Source organism: Zeus faber (assembly GCF_960531495.2).
Source record: "Zeus faber genome assembly, chromosome: 20".
Classification (NCBI taxonomy): domain Eukaryota; kingdom Metazoa; phylum Chordata; class Actinopteri; order Zeiformes; family Zeidae; genus Zeus; species Zeus faber.
The window spans coordinates 19,227,224-19,244,805 of record NC_137207.1 but is presented as its reverse complement, the minus strand read 5'-3'; the positions used below and the strand labels follow the sequence as shown (position 1 = coordinate 19,244,805).

The 17,582-nt window shown below is 49.3% G+C and overlaps 1 protein-coding gene across 2 annotated transcripts in view; it reads right to left on the bottom strand.

Moving 5' to 3' along the window:
* Nucleotides 1–17,582, bottom strand: part of dock1 (dedicator of cytokinesis 1) — a 191,977-nt gene that overhangs the window by 140,490 nt on the left and 33,905 nt on the right. For both annotated transcript variants that reach the window (XM_080021824.1, XM_080021825.1), the window contains exons 8-17: nucleotides 16,781–16,938; nucleotides 14,845–14,926; nucleotides 14,117–14,252; nucleotides 13,147–13,219; nucleotides 10,720–10,799; nucleotides 8,828–8,953; nucleotides 8,489–8,613; nucleotides 5,919–6,017; nucleotides 4,980–5,052; nucleotides 110–213 (exon numbers count right to left, since the gene is read on the bottom strand). In XM_080021824.1, the coding sequence (XP_079877950.1) occupies nucleotides 110–213; nucleotides 4,980–5,052; nucleotides 5,919–6,017; nucleotides 8,489–8,613; nucleotides 8,828–8,953; nucleotides 10,720–10,799; nucleotides 13,147–13,219; nucleotides 14,117–14,252; nucleotides 14,845–14,926; nucleotides 16,781–16,938 (1,056 nt within the window). The remainder of the gene's footprint in view (nucleotides 1–109; nucleotides 214–4,979; nucleotides 5,053–5,918; nucleotides 6,018–8,488; nucleotides 8,614–8,827; nucleotides 8,954–10,719; nucleotides 10,800–13,146; nucleotides 13,220–14,116; nucleotides 14,253–14,844; nucleotides 14,927–16,780; nucleotides 16,939–17,582) is intronic.

Here is a 17,582-nt window from a genome sequence, read left to right as displayed (position 1 = left end):
GACTCATCTCCATGGCGGTCACGTCACACCGCGTGTGGCCTGAGCGCCGCAGACAGGCGGCCGGCCCGCGCTTTTGAGCCCTATGGAGCCGGATTATGGGATGTATTACCTTGTATACGATGAGATCGTGCTCGCCATCCCTTAGTGTCGTGCCGTCGTACCTCATCAGCTTCACGAACGACAGGGCAAATATCTTCTCTGATTTGTCTTTGGCTGCGGGAGGGAGGGAGGGAGGGAGGGAAGGGGGAAGATAAAGAGAGAGTCAGGCTGGCAGGGGGAACAACAGAGTGTTTTTCTCTTTATCCAGAGAGGGGAAGGGAAGTGCCATCCGCTGACTGTTTAAACATGGTGTGATCAAACATACTCTACGTGTACAAGGTAAAGCATTACATTCTGTAAAATTATGGATCTGTAAACAAATGGGTGCGTCTTTTGGCCTGGAGGGTGGACGTTCTCTCTCGTGCAGTGCATGTTTCTGTTTTTTGGGGGGGAAATTTGCTCAGTCATTTGCTTCCTTTTTTTGCGAAGTACTTTGCCCTAAAGGTTTTGGGGGGGTTTTTTTTGGTCATGTTTTTATACTACGCAGCCATCGCCGTGCTGCCTACCATCATATCTTACTATCATATCTGTGTGTGTGCAATAAAAGTGAGCATGTCATGGCTTGCCTGCCCGAAAAAAAAAAAGAAAGAAAAAAAAAAGTAGAAGAAGAGATCCTCAGTGCAGCGAGCCACACAAACAGGCTCAGTTCACGGGAACTCATAACCAAACAGACTAATGGTTCATAATCCCCTACACACAAATATTAAATGAGTCGGGACTCAGGTCGACCTTCACAGATGGAAGAGAACCTACTGTTGACATTACTACTATACCCGAGTTGCTACTCTGACTTAATGAATGGCAGGCACGGGGGAGCCAGCGTATAGAGGAGCACATGCACACACATAGAATGGCTGTTTAATAAAAAAAATGTAGGCAAAAAAAAAAAAAAAAGTAAATATATCAAATATTAAATAAAAGTAGGCAAATATTGGATCTTTAACCAAATAATCTTACGGATTACCACTTTAAACCATGTCGTTTTCCTCTTCCTCCATTACATATAAAACGACATGATTCTCTTCAAGTCCATCCGACTGTACTCCATAGAGCCAGAGATAACAAAACACTTGGCCGCCCCGGTGGCAGGTTGTTGACAGAATGAGCTTCCTTTACACATTAGAGGGCTCAGGTTATTCAATCCCCGTCGAGCTGTAGGAGGCGTGTGATGCCCACTGATGTGTTGATCTGGGAGGGAGAGAGTGCGCGTGGGGGTGGCGGCGGCAGGAGGGCTCTTTAAACAGACCTGAGAGTTATGGCTTGGTCCCGCCACCGCATGCCGGGCCGGGGACAGATAGATCATCTTCGCGGATCAACAAGCTCAAATTTACGCGCGCCGAGACGTGATTTAACAAACCATCCCATGCATGCCATCTGCATAAATCCCCTCATTGCGTTGCCACCCAGAGCCTCGACGCTGAATAATTGCTGGGCTGCCGGAGAGAAAACCAGTGGAGGGGAAACGCTGTTGGTATGCCACCCCCTCCAGGGAAATATATTCGGTGACCTCCGAAGGAAGGAGAATGCAGAGGAGCTCAGAATTACAAGTGTAGAGGGGAAGAAAAAAAAAAAGAGGCCTCTTTCAGGTCTGGTCTGGGGGAGCTTTTTATTTTATTTTTCCCCTGTTTTAGAGTCTGTCCCAGTCGGTCGCTCACCGACTTTGGCTGAACTCTGAGACCGTCCGAGGGCTGTCCGTTCAGGTTTGTGTCTCTCCCGCTGCACTAAATCTAAAAGCCAATAAACCCCACCCCCCCAGGCTTCCATCGGAGACGCAGTGGCATGACGGCGGATCGAAACAAAATGCATATCGGACTCCATGGGATGGGAGAAGGCATTCTTGTCGGCAGCCATCAGTCTGATCAGGCCCGACAGCGCCGCAGCAGCTGTTACTCCTGCGGCGTGCCGGGCACTTCCCGTCTCCAACCGGGGCGGCGAGACACTGACCAGATGAGTTCGATCAAAGCTTTCTGCCGAATGCCAGCAACCGGGGTGTAGACCGAAACAGAAAGGCGTCACGATCTCGTTGGAGTAGGTCGACCGTTTCGGGCTCGATGTGATTCGACTTGTCCTCGCGGCAATGAAAACGGGCCGCCGCGATATCAGCGATCGTGACATCATCGTGTGGCCGAAACCACGGAGAACGACCAGAGATGAGCATCAGACACGTGGAATGAGTGAACTATAAACAACCAAAACCAGAGATTTGGGTAAACAGTGCTGGGGAAAAAAAAAAAATCAAATATCAGAATGCTTAATGTTTGTGCTGCTTATTTTTTTATTTTATTAACTGATTTTATTTGCCAGAAAAGGCTGAAATGAGAAGCATCAGCAGCCCCTCCGACTTCATTGCAAACACTTGAACTTCGTCATATGTCGCACTACGCCGTCCGACAAATCATCCAGGCGGCATAAGGAAAATACAGACACAATCGCACTGTTTTCGGCAAAACACATGGAGCTGATGAAAGCTGAGAATAAGCGGAAAAAATTACAAATCAGTCCTTACAGACACTACACTTTTCCAGTGGAAATAGGGGTCAATGTGTGTCTGGGCTTTGAGGAAGCAATGACAGTGTCTCAACTGATTTCATCTACTACCAGGGTAGTTTTTGCAGCTTACCTGGGGATACAAAGATACGATACGCTCAACATACCATGCTATGCCAATTGTCAGTTAACAAGTGTCCTGGCATGACACTGTATATCATATATACAGTATACCCCATTGACGACGACTTTGGGGATGACCAGTGGGGCTGTCACGAGATATTTACACACAGGAAATATTTGAAAAAAATCATAAGCAGTGTTTCCCCCTGGAGTTTTTTTCCAGGCCCGGTGGTACGCACCGATAAAGCCATAAAACAGACGAGGCGCGTGGGATGGAATATTGGCGCGGTGGGCTTGGGTCGGATGGCGCAGCAGGCGGTCTGCAATCTATTTTTTGCGTTCAGATTTTTGTTCCGCTCGGTATATTCAAGACCTAAAACAAAGCGACTGTCACACACGGTGTGCGCGATTCAGTGCTGCACTTTATCTTCCTTGGCTTGGAGAAAGGTTTCACCATGGCATCGGGACACGGAAAAGTATTGAAATCTTCATGCTGGCCCGCAAGTGCTCTGCTTGAAGTCTGTTCCTGCAGGTCTGTTTTCACCTACCAAAGGTGAAGATTTGTCTTTATTTCGTAAATTGTTGAACTTTAAGGATATACTTCCTTCAAAAGGAATCATGAGTTGTGTGAGTTGCAGGCCGGTGCCCTGTTCATGGAGGAGAAATCACCTTCAAGCTCATTACTGTCAACACCGCTAATAAAAATAAATATGCCTACGAAGTAAATAAATATATAAATAAATGTCAATATATAAATGAGTAAATATACGGTCGAGCCCCCGGGCAGCCGGGATCTCACCAGTGCGCACCGGCCCGAGGTGGGGGGTGTGTCTTTCATTCCAATTCATGGGATCTTTCATCAATTTCATTGGTGGACAGTCAGTTTGGTCAGCACATTTTAACATCCCTAAATTGTACATGGGTTTAAATAGCATAAATGGACTGTAAATTCCAATAAAAAAAAGATTGCAATATATATATTTGCCATTATTTCTGGTGTTAAAAAAATATATATTTTTTTAGCCTGGAGGGGGTTCTTGTTGGCCTGGCAACCCAGCAGGCCTGTACAATTATCGGGGAAACGCTGATAAGTAATGTGGATATTAGGATCACGCAGGTAGAGGCGTTTATCAGAGCATCTAGAGCAGTCTATGAACCTCAGAAAGTTGCGTGACTTTACTGTTATTGCAATGTTGCAACGACATTTCACTGCGTGTATGAACGTACAGTATTTATATGCATGTTACAAATAAACCTCTTGAATCTTGAATCTGTAATGCCGCCTACTCAACGCCTTTTAACTATATTGACGATATGTTCCCCAGCCCTATGCTTACACTACCCATAAATACATGAAACACCACCTATAGCTTTTAGTTGCCTGCGACCGCTTTGAGTCCCAAAGTCACCTCAGAAAAGTTCCTAGTTTCTATTTAGCAACTCTCAAAATAACAGCAATTTGCGGGTTTTTTGTTTTTTTTTCTCCCTTCAAAAATCGTGTCAGCATAACGGCATCATCCCCCTGCACGTCACTGCAGCAGCAGGAGGCGGCTCTGATGGAACAGGACGGGCCTCCAGGTGGGAGGCATTTAGGTCCCACATGGAGGGGGGAGGGGGCTCAGAGCCTTGGCTATTTACCCGTCGCACCACCTGCCATCTCTGCAGCGAGACAAGCAAACAGTGCAGGAGGGAGGGAGGCAGATTGGGGGTTGTGTTTTTGTCCCCCCCCATGTAAGATAAATGTTTAATTTCCTCCTTATGATAACACATCCTAATTGATTGTGTAACCACCGGCTAAAACCAGCCCACCCCACGTCTGCTGCGCCCTCGCAATGTGGTGGGCAGATGGGAGGGCGGGGGCTGCCATCCACGCCAGAGGAGACCAGCCTCCCAAGAATTCTGAAGCACTCATAATTAATAACTTAAAAGGACTCATAACTTAAAATTAGCGACGTAAACTCAACTTTTGAGCCCGACAAACAAACACGTGAGTGCTTCAAGGCCCCTCTGTAGTCGCCCGACCCCTTTCATGATGTCGCTTTGTGGCGGCGGCCTTCATGTCGGCGGCTAATGTGACACGGCGAGGGCTTCAAAGCATCCATCAGAGTGAGCCACATCTGCTTGGCTTGGATGTTTTCCATTGTTTGGTGGTGGTGGCGGCGGCGGTGGTGGTGGCGGCGGTGGTGGTGGTGGTGGGGAGATTGGCAGCCGTTTGTGCAGCCGGCCATCAGCGAAAAAGGATTATTCATGAACAGGCATTTTGTACTCACAGTCCTGGGACGAGCGGTGTCGAAATGTGAAGCGGAGGTGGCTGCGGTTCACGTCTTCGATGGGAATTGCGACCTGGGATGAGAGCGAGGGAGAGAGAGAGAGCCATTAAGAACAAAGAAAACCCAGGCCGAAAACGTCTTACTTGCATTCTTTCCATTCTCAGTGACCTGAGCGGTGCAGTTCTTTCACACTGAAGTCACATCCCCTCCCACTTCCACTCGGACCACAGACCGTGTTCGATATCCATCACTTCGCCTACAGAGGTCCTTGAAGATTCATCGCTCACTCGGCTTTGTGTTCTGATAAAAACGCCACTGTATTTTTCCGGGATTCATTATTTCACCTGTTCTCATTTTATCGACCATCCTTTTTCTGTCGTTCTGTAAGGCTTGTTATATTCAGAATTTTTATTCCTATTAGGTATAAAAATTACTATCCCTAGTTGTTCTCCTTTTTTGGAATAGAGTTTGGGTCGGCAGTTTATTTGCCTTGATCCAATTGGTGGATGGAAAAGTACCCAATTCATATTCTATGTTTACTATGATTACGACATTTTTCAAATTGGATTAAAATGCCCCTTGTATTTGGATGGAAACATGATGATTGTGGACTGAAACTGATTATGCCCCCCCAAAAAAATGGCAATCGGCACAATAAATTGCGATCAGGCAATTATCAAATAACTGTGAGAGCTCCAGTGGTGTTGAGGTTTCGGTTGATTATTATTGGTCGATCATTTATATAAAATATATATATAGACAAAATGTAAAATGTTTTAATTCATTTAATTTAATTATTAATTAATTTCTATACATATATTTTTTTTACTTTTTTACTGCCTGGGCATATCTAGTTCCCTGGGGAGGTATTAAACTGACACATGCAAGGAATACATCAAATATGCAGTAGAAAATAATAGGTTCATCGTACGAACGCACCTTAATTGTTTCAAACCAGCGGGGCTGCTTGACCTGGTAGTAGATGACAGACTTGTATTCGTGGATGCCGTCGTCCCCGGCCCCGGGAAAGATCACGTTCTAGCCGAGCGGGGGGGGGGGGGGGAGAGACAGAGCGGCGGTGAGTCACAGTGAAACCGAGGGACCGCGCTGCTCCGACACTTCACCCGACGTCATTCCACCTGACGGGATCGTGACTGTTTATCGCGACTGCCTGAACATTATCCCTCTGTCCAAACACTAGCGCCGCAGCGTTTATGCTGTTGGATGTCAGTCCTGGGGGTGCTGAGCGGCCCGTCTTCTCCGGCGGCGCGGCCTCTAAAAGGGTCCAGCTGCACTTTACGCACGAACGGCCATCCGTCGGCCGCCCACTCCCCGGCAGCATGGTGGAAATTAGAGATAAATGTGAAATTAAATATTGAAGGGCGGGACGCTGGATCACCTGCCACGCAGCAGAGGGGGAGCAGCTGGTGCCCACCGCCCCCCGAGAGGAGACCAGACCAGCCATTGTACTGCGAGTTGGGAAAATAGGCCCGAGGCTGCCCCCACCCCCGGAGGAGGGAAGGAAGGTGGTGAGCGATGGAGAACGTCGCGCTCCTCCCTTCCCCGCGTCGGCCCGGCTCCCCGGCCCGCTGGCGCGACGCCGCTGACGCACTCGGCCGCTAATGGCTTTTGACAACCGGCAATTATAAGGAATAACAGGCCCCGTCTCTGCGAGTGGGGCTGGGGGGCAGGTGCTCGTCGCCGGCGCTGCCCTGCAAACCTCCGCTAAGTGGACGGGAGCCCCGACAGCTTGAGCGGCGCCCCCGGGGACCGCGCGGGGCGTCGCGTTAACGTGTCAAGGCGACGAAGAGGAGTCCGGCTCCCGACTCCGCCACCGCGATTCCTTCCGGGGCGCCAGCGGCTGAGAATGAGGAGACGGAGAGCCGGGGGCAGAGAGGGAGGGTGCGGATGAACCCGGAAAGACAAAAAAAGGGGCGCCATCAGCCAGGTTGGCTATTTTCGGTGCCAAGTTAATGGATCTTCAACCTCTGATTGGGTCACAAAGGGAACTTTTTTTTTTTTTTTCGGCAGTTGGCGACCACTGTATCCATAGCAACAAATGGAGGGGAAGTTTCCTTTACCAACATGGTTCCTCATTAGACATAATCACAGGCTGTGACGCCACTCATCTCAAACAGAACTTCCTCCTTCCCAATTAGGAAGCGCTAATAGTCACAATCGAGCAGATTGCAGAGCTACAGTGAGCGTCGGCTCGCTGCAGGACATGAGTCGAGGGGAGTGACTTTACCGGTGGCCGGGGCGGCGCGTTCGCGTCATGCTCATCATGGGGAGTTTGACGTGGTATCAATATAAACCACAGCTTCTGAGTATGCACCGGAAACGAGGACCATCACAGCTGATCTTACATCTGAGTTAAACTTTTTTTCTTTTTTTTTTTGTTAATGCAACTCGAATCCTCCATCCCTTGATTTGAGGTCATATGGACGGCGGGTCATTTTTAAGGTCACAGGTCGTATCACGATGCGACAATTTACCCGCGCCGATAGCGCCGAAACGCGAGCTAAATGATCTCAAATCCATTCACCGCCTTGCTTTACTGCAAGGACAGCGCGGCTCTCATCGATTTTTTTTTAATCACTGCCGAAAGCTGTCAGTGACTCCAATCACAGCGCCCCAAACAGCCCCGGCAGCACTTGAATACCAATACCCGGGTCAGAACGCTCCTCGGACAAAGACCTTCCGTAGTTACCGAGCGCGTCCCTTTGATGAGGAAACCGATCGCAGTTCTTCCGCAAGCAGCACCAATGCTCTGCTAGAATCTCTATATTTATGGCAAACCAAATAGAGGTGGTTAAAGCCCAGTGATGTCGGTGGCTATCTGTCCTTACCACAGCGTTATCCACTCATGCGTTTAAAATTTTCCATTGGAAACCATCTGCATAGTAGGGGGTCTGGGAATTGTAATATCTTACACACACACACACAAACATAAACAGTATATACTATTTTACCGATCCGCCCACACACACCTCATGTCTTACTCCTCTTAACCTTTCCCATATCTCCCATTAACCGGCGGCCCACGCAAAAAGCATGCGGTGAAGCCGAGCGGATGTCAGTGACGGGGAAACATCACACCCGCCGGGTCCGACTGAAGCTTTACGACGGCGTGAGACAGCGGATGATTCAGGCGGAAAATAATAGCAATTAAAAAGGAGCACGAACGACAACCTATCGATGAACAGGCCCTTTCTGCCTGATCGGTCGGAAAATGACGGAAGGCAGATTTCCACGGTGGCAAGACAAATATTAGGCCGTCAATTATCCGAAAAGTGACAAAACCGCTGCTTCTTGTCTGCGACAGGTGGAAAAAAAAAAGAAAAGCTCCGCTACCTTGACGGCGGCCCTGGTCAGTTAAGTGGTGTACTTTGTGAGATAACAGAAAGCGTTGTAAAATCACAGGCCGTCTGACAGACAGGTGGGGTCGGGCAGCTTTGCACGTGGTGCCGGCAGCAAAGCGGAATCCAAAGCAGCAAACCACCACGTACCTCCAGCTTCTTGCCGTCCTCATCGTAAACCGACATGGTCACTTCCACGTTTTTGGGCGTGGTCTTGCTGCCTTTGTCGAACTCGCCCTGGACCAGAGTCACGTAGATGTCGTTTCGCACGTCGCCTGAGGAAGACACCACCTCATTATAGAAAATGATGAGACGCAATCGAATCTGTACGCCGGTCTTTGGACATTCTAAAAAGGCACGGTTACTCCCGTTTAGAATCGGTGCTCAGCTTCAACAGATACGGCCGTATCTTCCATTCAATGAAATCGGATCGGCCTATCAAGGGGTTTATCGAAGGTGGGTGGCGTGAGGGGTGGGGAGGCCTCCAACCTGGCATGATGATCTCGGGGAAGCCCATCTTGCGAGCCACGGCGGTGGACCGGTCCACCAGGTGGGGGAAATCCTTCCTGATCTGGTGGATGTCTCCGGGGAGCAGCTTCAGAGTGACCCACAGACCTGGAGGCGTGTGGGCAGAGAGGAGGCAGGGGGGGAGGGGGTGGGGATGGGGATGTCAGCTAGAGAGCTTGTTAAAAGCAAAGCTCCCCCTCGAAAATCCCCTAAAAGCCGGATTCTTCCGCAAGCTTTGCACCGTTAGACAAGAGGGAAACGGAACAAAAAGCAAAAAAAAAAAAAAAAAAGACAACTGGTTGAGGGTTAGGGTTAGGACCTCAAGGCACTTAGGTAAAAAATCCCTTATTAAAAACACATTAACCACGACAGACAGAAATAGAAAACACTAAATATATTCAAATGACTACTGCAGAAATGAGTAACCGCTGTATACCAGACAGATACAGGAACATCATCAAGGCCATAAAAGACAAAATTGAATAAAGTGGCGCACAGAACAATTCCTCCCTCAAAGCAGCCGAGTTAAATCCCATACGTACAACACGTAACAATATTCCCTAATAGCTCTTGACTGATGGTTCTAGGTTTCCCAACGCCGCGCAATTCCCTCCCCCCCGGAGTGTTCCCTCGGCCGAGAACAAACGGCGACATTTTGAGGCGCGGCACTTAAAACGCTCAAACGGAGCGTGAAGCTGTGATTTCCAGAGCCAAATAATTGGGCAGGGAATGACCCCAGACCTGCGACGGCGGCGGGTGGCGGGTGGAGGGGGCGGATGGGAGGGGGCAAGTGGAGCCCCGCCCCCGAAAGGCGTTGGGGTGGTGGTGCTCGGGCGCCTTTTGCTTCCTCCTCGCCGTGGCGGGGACGCCGACCCACGCCGCGGCCGAGTGGCAGATCCCTCCCTCCCTCGCTTGCCGCCGCCGCCGAAATCCTTTTGATTTGCGAGCGTGACTGAAGCAGCTGCTCCCGCCGCGCCGCCGCCGTCTGAGCGGTGCTGACATTTATCCGCGTGCACCTTCACAGGACATGACAACACCACGGAGCGCTCCCCTAACCCCCGTGCACCCCGCTGTCCTGGTGTGTTCACCGTTACTGCACAGGAAAAATAATCCGGTGCGTGCAGATCAATCACCCCCTTAATTAACAGCTCATTTATCTACATCTCGTAACCGTGGCAACGACGACTGCTATTTATAGTGTGCGTGGTGGGTTACAGGTAGATCATCTGAGGGAATACAAATTGTTCTTATTATTCTCACCGTCTCTCCTATTCTCACATCCCAGTGCGTGTGAAATGATGTTCTACCGCGAGAATGATTACATTTACCGTGCCCTGGAAAACCCCGGAAGAGCTCGCTAACGCAAGGGTGAAAACAGAAAACGCTTCCTGTAAACTTCCTCACGTTATGATGAATTTCTTCGGACTTCTCGGAAATCGGTACCAAACACAAACACTCCTGCGCGCTGCCCCTCGAGTGGGAATGAGCCGCAAAAGATAAAAATCCAATACACACCTGACACACCCGCGCGTACCCACCCATCCCACCCCACCCCTCCGGGGAGGGGCAGGGGGCTCGGATCTTTTAATTTTGTCCAAATTCCATTTCCTGCGAGTGATTTCCGGGCGCTGGGAACGGGGCCCTCCCGCCTTCGCGCCTTCATTAGCGAGAGGCGGCCGCCATAGCAAACACGCTTGCGGCGAGCCGACAAATACCTGCAAAAAGCACACCCGCCTCCCACATCTACCCCTTAACACACACACACACACACACACACACACACACACACACACACACACACACACACACACACACACACACACACACACACACACACACACACACACACACACACACACACACACACACACTACCTTGGCCCTTGTGATTGACCTCTTTGGCGGCGATGACTTTGTTGATGACGGTCTGGAGGAAGTCGTTCTCCCCCGCCACCCTGGGTGAGAAACGGGAGATGTTCATGTTCAGCTGCTTGTGGCGAATGGCGTCGTCCAACGCTAGCCTGCAGTAGGCACACCACGGGGGGGGGGGGGGGGTGAAGGAGGAAGACGAGGAGGAGGAGGAGGGAGACGAGGAGGGAAGCGGCGGGAGGCAGGGACAGGCAGCGGTGGTGACGGAGGACAGGGCGGCGCGTGTGAGAGAGAGAGAGGCAAGAGGGAAAGTGGGGGAGCGCACACAGAGAAAATGGTGCCGCCAGGACGGCGACGAGGGACCAAGGCCGTGTTTTGCGAGGAGGCAACGGTGAGGCGGGGCGGACGACGAGGGAGACACACACAGAGATCATAGTTTAAGAGGCGGTGCAGAGTCGGTACGAGGTCAAGGCAGCGACGGGGAAGCCCGGTGTGGACGATTGAGGTGTACAGTGAAATAAGAGAGTCCTGCACCGGGTTGGGCGGTCTAAGAGGTGGGTTGAACGTTGAATGTTTGTTCCACCCGCACATAGAGCAACTGAAATTTTTGAAAAAATAGAAAATAAAAAAAATAAGTATCAAATAATCTCAGGGAGTATAGAGAAGTCTATTTAACTAACTCGTTACGCAAACAGTAAATCGATATTTAAAAACACATCTTCATTTTACTCTCTTTAATTTGATTATATATTTTAACGTGGAAGAGTTGGATTGAATTAAAGCATTTATTTCAACCTTTTTAAAATTATTTAAATGTATTTTTATTTTCTTTTATTTCCTTTAATGTCCCAATTGGGATTTATGCAAGACTGGAGGTGGGAGTAAGTGGAAATAAAATAATTTATTGTATTACATTTTTACTGTTTTCAGAATTAATTAATCTATAAAAAAAAAAAAAAAAAAAAAACAAACGTATAATTTTATGTTAAACAGAAATGCTGATGAAACGTTGACCCACATGAATTCGGGTTAGGGGGTCGGTTCGGCTACGGCACCTTTCTTCTTCTTTTCAGTTTTGAAAAGAAGCACGCTTCAGGTTCCCCCCCCCCCCCCCCCCCCTCTTTCAAAGCACCCGCGCAGGACTCCGCCGCCGAAATCCCCGAAAATCCGACATCCGGGAACAACCATCCGGCGGCAGACCCGGGCTTCCCCGCCGCGCTACAGCGATCAAGGCCTGGAAAACGCAAGGCTGCGCTGGTACCCAGGGGAGTCCACGTTTTTTAGTAGAGAGATCCGGATCGACTGAGACAAGTGATACGCGGCACATCAGACGGTGACAGTTTGTTATGCGATTATTTTATTTTATTTTTTTGCACCAGCGCCACCGAGGCAAATTCCTTACACATGAAAAGGAACAAGAAGATTCCGATTCTGACAAGGTGACGAGGGAAAAGCACATCCGGTCCATTTTGAAGGAAGTCAAGAGGACGAACAATGGGATTTCACCGCAAATAAATACGGAACAAGGTAGAACACGTCTAAACAGTGCTTTGTTCCCCTTTGCCTCGACTGTTAATGAAGCCGAGCAAGTCCCCGGGTTTATTGCGAAGGGCGGCGCCCGGTTCCATTTCCACCCACCTAGTCTGTGTCTCAGGGGCTGTTTCCATGACCAGAAAAGAATAAAAAAATCTAATAAAATAAAAAAAAAAAAAAAAAAACAACCGAGCATTTACTCCGAACTCACACTTCCTGTTCTATCGCTCCCGTACATCCCTCCCTAAGCAGCCAAAGAGAAACGACCACCGTCAAAGAAGGCGGTTCCCCCGGAGGAAATCTGAAAAACCTGAAATCGCCGTGATTTACGCCCACGGATAAAACCTGTTAAACCCGCGGGGGGTGGGGGGGGGGGGTGGCATGATCCGCCAGCTAATGGGCCTGTATCCAGAAGCAATTTCCGAATTACACGGGGAAATGGCGTCGGAGGAAAGTCTGCTCCGTGGCTCCATCCTACAAGAATGGCAGCAGTTAATGAGATCGCCTTAATTGAGCCAGCGGGGAATAGGGGAGCGCCGGTGTCTTTAAACCTCCGCTAATCAGGTGTCAAGGATTCCACACTTTGTTTGAAAAAAAAAAAAAAAAAAAAAGGACAGACAGACAGACAGACAGACAGACAGACAGACAGACAGACAGACAGACGCACACAATCTCTAAGTGCTTTCCAGTATGCTGCATACTGAAAGTAAGCAGCATTTTGTACAAGAAGAGCCTGGTGCTGCAACGCCCTTTCACTCTTGTGTTATGTCTGAGTCAGAGTGAGGGGATTTTTCTTTCTTTTTTTTTTCTTTTCGGGAGGGGGGGGGGGGGGTGGAGCGGTGGTGTAGGGTTGTGGTTGTCGCCGCAGGTAATGAACATCTCTGACAACACCGTACTTACGGCTGAAACGGGATAAAGTGCTGCTTGTCCTCGTCGTCCATTTTGCCCATTATGATGTCTGTGACGTCCATTACTGCGAGACGCGGAGACACAAGGGAAGGAGGTTAAAACGTTCCCGACGGGCCGCACGCACGCACGCACGCACACACGCACGCACGCACACACACACACACACACACACACACACACACACACACACACACACACACACACACACACACACACACACACACACACACACACACACACACACACACACACACACACACACACACAGCGCGGCGGCGAACTTGGGTTTGGTCTTCCTCGCCCTCACGGTGTCGTTTGCTTTGTTGTGTTGGGGCAGTCATCAGACTTCAAATGAACACATTTCACGTCGCCAAACTGATCGCCGCGAATCCACTCCTGCCTCTCTCGTGTTTTTTGTTTTTTCCGGGAGGCGATTAGAGCGGCGCGTGTCAGCCCCACCCCCCGGCGGGTGGCTGTCACCGGCAAGCTCTTAATCAGCGGGGCTCCGCACGGGCGAAAAAAAAATCAAAATTAAAAAAAATTAAAAAACGCTTCGTGCACAACGCAAAAGATGGCCCTGCGTGGAGATCATTTGTCATAAATCGGACTGTCACCTTCCTCTTTTTTTTTTCTTCCCCCAGCTGTTCGGGAGAAGAGATGGAAGAGGACGGGGGCGGGAATCATTTTCTCTTTTGGACGAATGTGGGAAGAAAGCCAATCTAATCTGTTTACCACGCCACTGACAAATCAAACTCCTGATCCTCCGTTCTCTCAACTTCGACTCAATAGCTCTTTGAGTTTTAGCCAAATGTATTTATTCAGCTGGCCCAAAGTGTTTGGTACGTCCAATTTTCCAAACAACAAGGGCCCCTTTGCCGGGGGTCGGGGGGGATGCCCGCACTGCGATAACCACCGTCGCGTCGCGTCCTCCGTGACTTGAGCCGTGGAGGCGTGACCTCACCTGCCACCCCGAAGGGCCGTCTCAGGCCGGAGGTCAGCTTCTTGGTGTTGTTGTCTCGGAGCTCCATGCGTCCCACTCTGACGATCTGACACACGAAGCTGATCTTCTCCCTCTTCAGGTCTTCACTGCCCAAGTCCTGCAAGGGGGGAGGGGGGGGTGAGAGTGAGAGACCGGAAAAGGCGACGGTTATGACGTTGAATTAAGCCCCAGTGTTGGATGCACACTTAGGCCACACTTTTTTCCCCCCTTTAAACTGGATGGGAGGCCAAAACACAGAGGAAAACCGTTACAAAGATATCCACATAAAGGTGTGACCAGGGCCTTAGTCACTGCTCCTACTGACACTTCACTGCGCTGTTTTTGAATCAACTTTTGTGGAGGGCTAGTTTTCTGCATAAGTTTGCTTCATCTCGGATCTTTTGATTTTGTCCAAATTCCATTTCCTGCGTGTGATTTCCGGGCGCTGGAAACGGGGCCCTCCCGCCCTCATTAGCGATAGGCGGCCCGCCATAGCAAGCACGCGCGCGGCGAGCCGACAAATACCTGCAAAAAGCACACCCGCCTCCCACATCCCCCCTTTACATGGCTGAATAAACAGCGGAGATTAGACACACACACACACACACACACACACACACACACACACACACACACACACACACACACACACACACACACACACACACACACACACACACACACACACACACACACACACACACACACACCGTGAAGACAGCGCGCAGGTTGTGGAGCTGGTCTATGTCTTTGACCAGGCCCGAGCTGGACCATTTCACCAGGTAGTTTTCACTGAGAAGGGGAGGGAGAGAGAGAGAGAGAGAGAGAGAGAGAGAGAGAGAGAGAGAGAGAGAGAGAGAGAGAGAGAGAGGGGCAGAACATGACTCTGTGAGAGATTCCCATAACAATAATAATGCGAGATGACCCCAATCAGACTGCATTACCGCGGTCACGTGGCGTCACCACGGTATTGAGCTCATTACCGTCATTATCGTAAATAATAAAATACACACACACTTTATTATTTGCTGGTGAAAGTCACAGGAAGATATGAAATATAAACACAATAATTATATAACAATATTACAATATTATTATAATTCGGCTGATGATTGAAATGTCATGATTGTGCGTTTCGCAAGCTTCTCTCTGCTTCATCCTGTTATTGTAATGCACGCTGGCTGACAAAAACATAAAAAAGTGCCCCCTCGCCGGCAAACCGCAACGACACGTTGCTTTTCACCGCGGTAAGAAAAGACTCATACCGTCACAGTCCTTCAACGCGCATGAGTAACTCTGGGAGCAGATTAAAGGTTCCAAAACAGAGCTGCTCTCCATGTGATAATTTTGTTTGTTGCAATCCCGAAACAATGGCGGAATCTCCAGGCGGCGTCTGGCGTGCCGAGCGCGCGCGTGTGTGTGTATTTGTGTGTGTGTGTGTGTGTGTGTGTATGTGTGTGTGTGTATGTGTGTGTGTGTGTGTGTGAACGCAGCGGCGCGTGGCGGCCATTTGGCATAAGCTGACAGGTCACGGGTACATATGAGTTAAAATAAGAAAGAACCAAAATATCCTCTAGATTTCAAAGTCAGCTGGACAATATGTTGTCATAGTATTGCAAAAACGTTGCAATGACTTTGACCATAGACGCTGTAACCACTGAGTAATAACATCAATAAGTCGCCCCAACACGTTCCGCCTTTAAATCCAAACTCGCAACAGCTTGTCAGTGAATCGCCTGGTTTTAAATTGTACATTTACCAGATATCTTGTTATTGAGATTCTAGTTGTGGGTGCGGGTTTCAGGGTTTCTGCATGTTTCAATAGGTTAAATTTAAGAGCTTTTAAAGACCATTATGAATGCAATTCAAGACCTTTTTCACGTCCATACTGGCAAAAAAAAAAAAAAAGTAAGCAGGATAAGTTCCACAGGTCTGACTTGTGGCGGTAGCAGAATTACAAAATACAGTTTTACGAGGTCCCGTGAACGCAGCATCACTTCCGACATGAATTGAAGTTCTCAGAGTTCCCGTGAACGCAGCATCACTTCCTGCTTTGGAGCGCTTTCAACCCAGAGAGACTCGTCTGCACTTTGTAACGTAATACCAGAGAAGGACTCCATGACTTCATTGGTCATGGACGACGTCCTTCTCTCGGATGGATGGGGGGGAAAAAAAAAAAAAAAAAAAAAAAAAAAGGTAAAATGGCTGCACAAATTGACGTGAAATAGCAGCATTCGCAGAAAAGTGAGTTGTTTGCATCCCCGAACTTCATAATCCAGTCAATTTTTGAGACCCCTCAAAATCAGATTTTAGACTTGAAGACTTTTCAACGGGAAAGCGCGGAAACCCTCGGTTTGAGTCCAGCCATGATAAAGTGAATAGGCCTAATCCAATTTACACTTTTGCTGATTGTGTTATATATTCCTAATATATATATATATTTTTTACTGTGTTTTTTTTTTGCCTTTTATTTCTATGCTTTTATATAATGTATTTTATACCTTATGGTAAGAATTCGGAATTGCCATTGTGTACAAAATGTGCTCCATCAATAAACGTATATCTTGTCTTGCCTAAATTCATTCATTAACTAATTTCTGCCAGTATTGGTAAAAAAACAAAAGCAGCGCGCCTTGGGGGACGTACCTGATGAACTTGGACTCCACCGGGTCGTAGAGGGACATGAGAACCTCGGCGTCCTCGCCAATCTTACACACCACGTTCTTCAGAGTCACGAAGAGGGCGAAGGAGGGGGTGGAGGCGAACTTGGCCTGCCTGCTCAGATCGATATTCTGCTTCTGGGACTGGGGGGTGGGGGCGGAGGAGGAGGTGGGGGTGGGGGTTGGGGGCGGAGGACAGGAGGAGACAGAGGTGTTGCACTCAATACTGGGAAAGGTTCTCCCCCACCCGCTCCCACGGCCACGAGGCCCCGGACCGACCGAACCCAACTGAGCACCGGGACGGCAGCGTGAGCGGACGAAGGAGAAGGAGGGGGTAAAGGGAGGGTGAGCTAAATCACCGCATGCGTCATTGTTAAATGTCAATCACTGCCAATGTGTTGATTTGACACTTTTATATGTGGGGAGACGGATTTAAAAAAGCTCTAATAAACCCCCTCAGCGTCTTCGCGGCGGCGGTGGCCGGTAATAGACGCCAGCCAGACGCTGGGATGAAAAGTGCTCCCCTGCGCGGCGTCGACGATAATAATAATGTTAAGAGAGGTGGTGATGGGAGGTGGGTGGAGGTGGGTGGGGGCGGGGCTTTTTGATCTTCTGGCCGCCCTTCAGAAAGAAAGAAAGAAAGGAAGGAAGGCAGGGGCCGTAACATCAATATTTATGCCGTTGACCTGCCGGAAATGTAGTGACCATGCATATGCATGAAAGGCCCCGGGACGAGAAGGTCACACAGGATGGAAGCGGGCGGGGCCACCGAGCACTTCGGGGTCCTG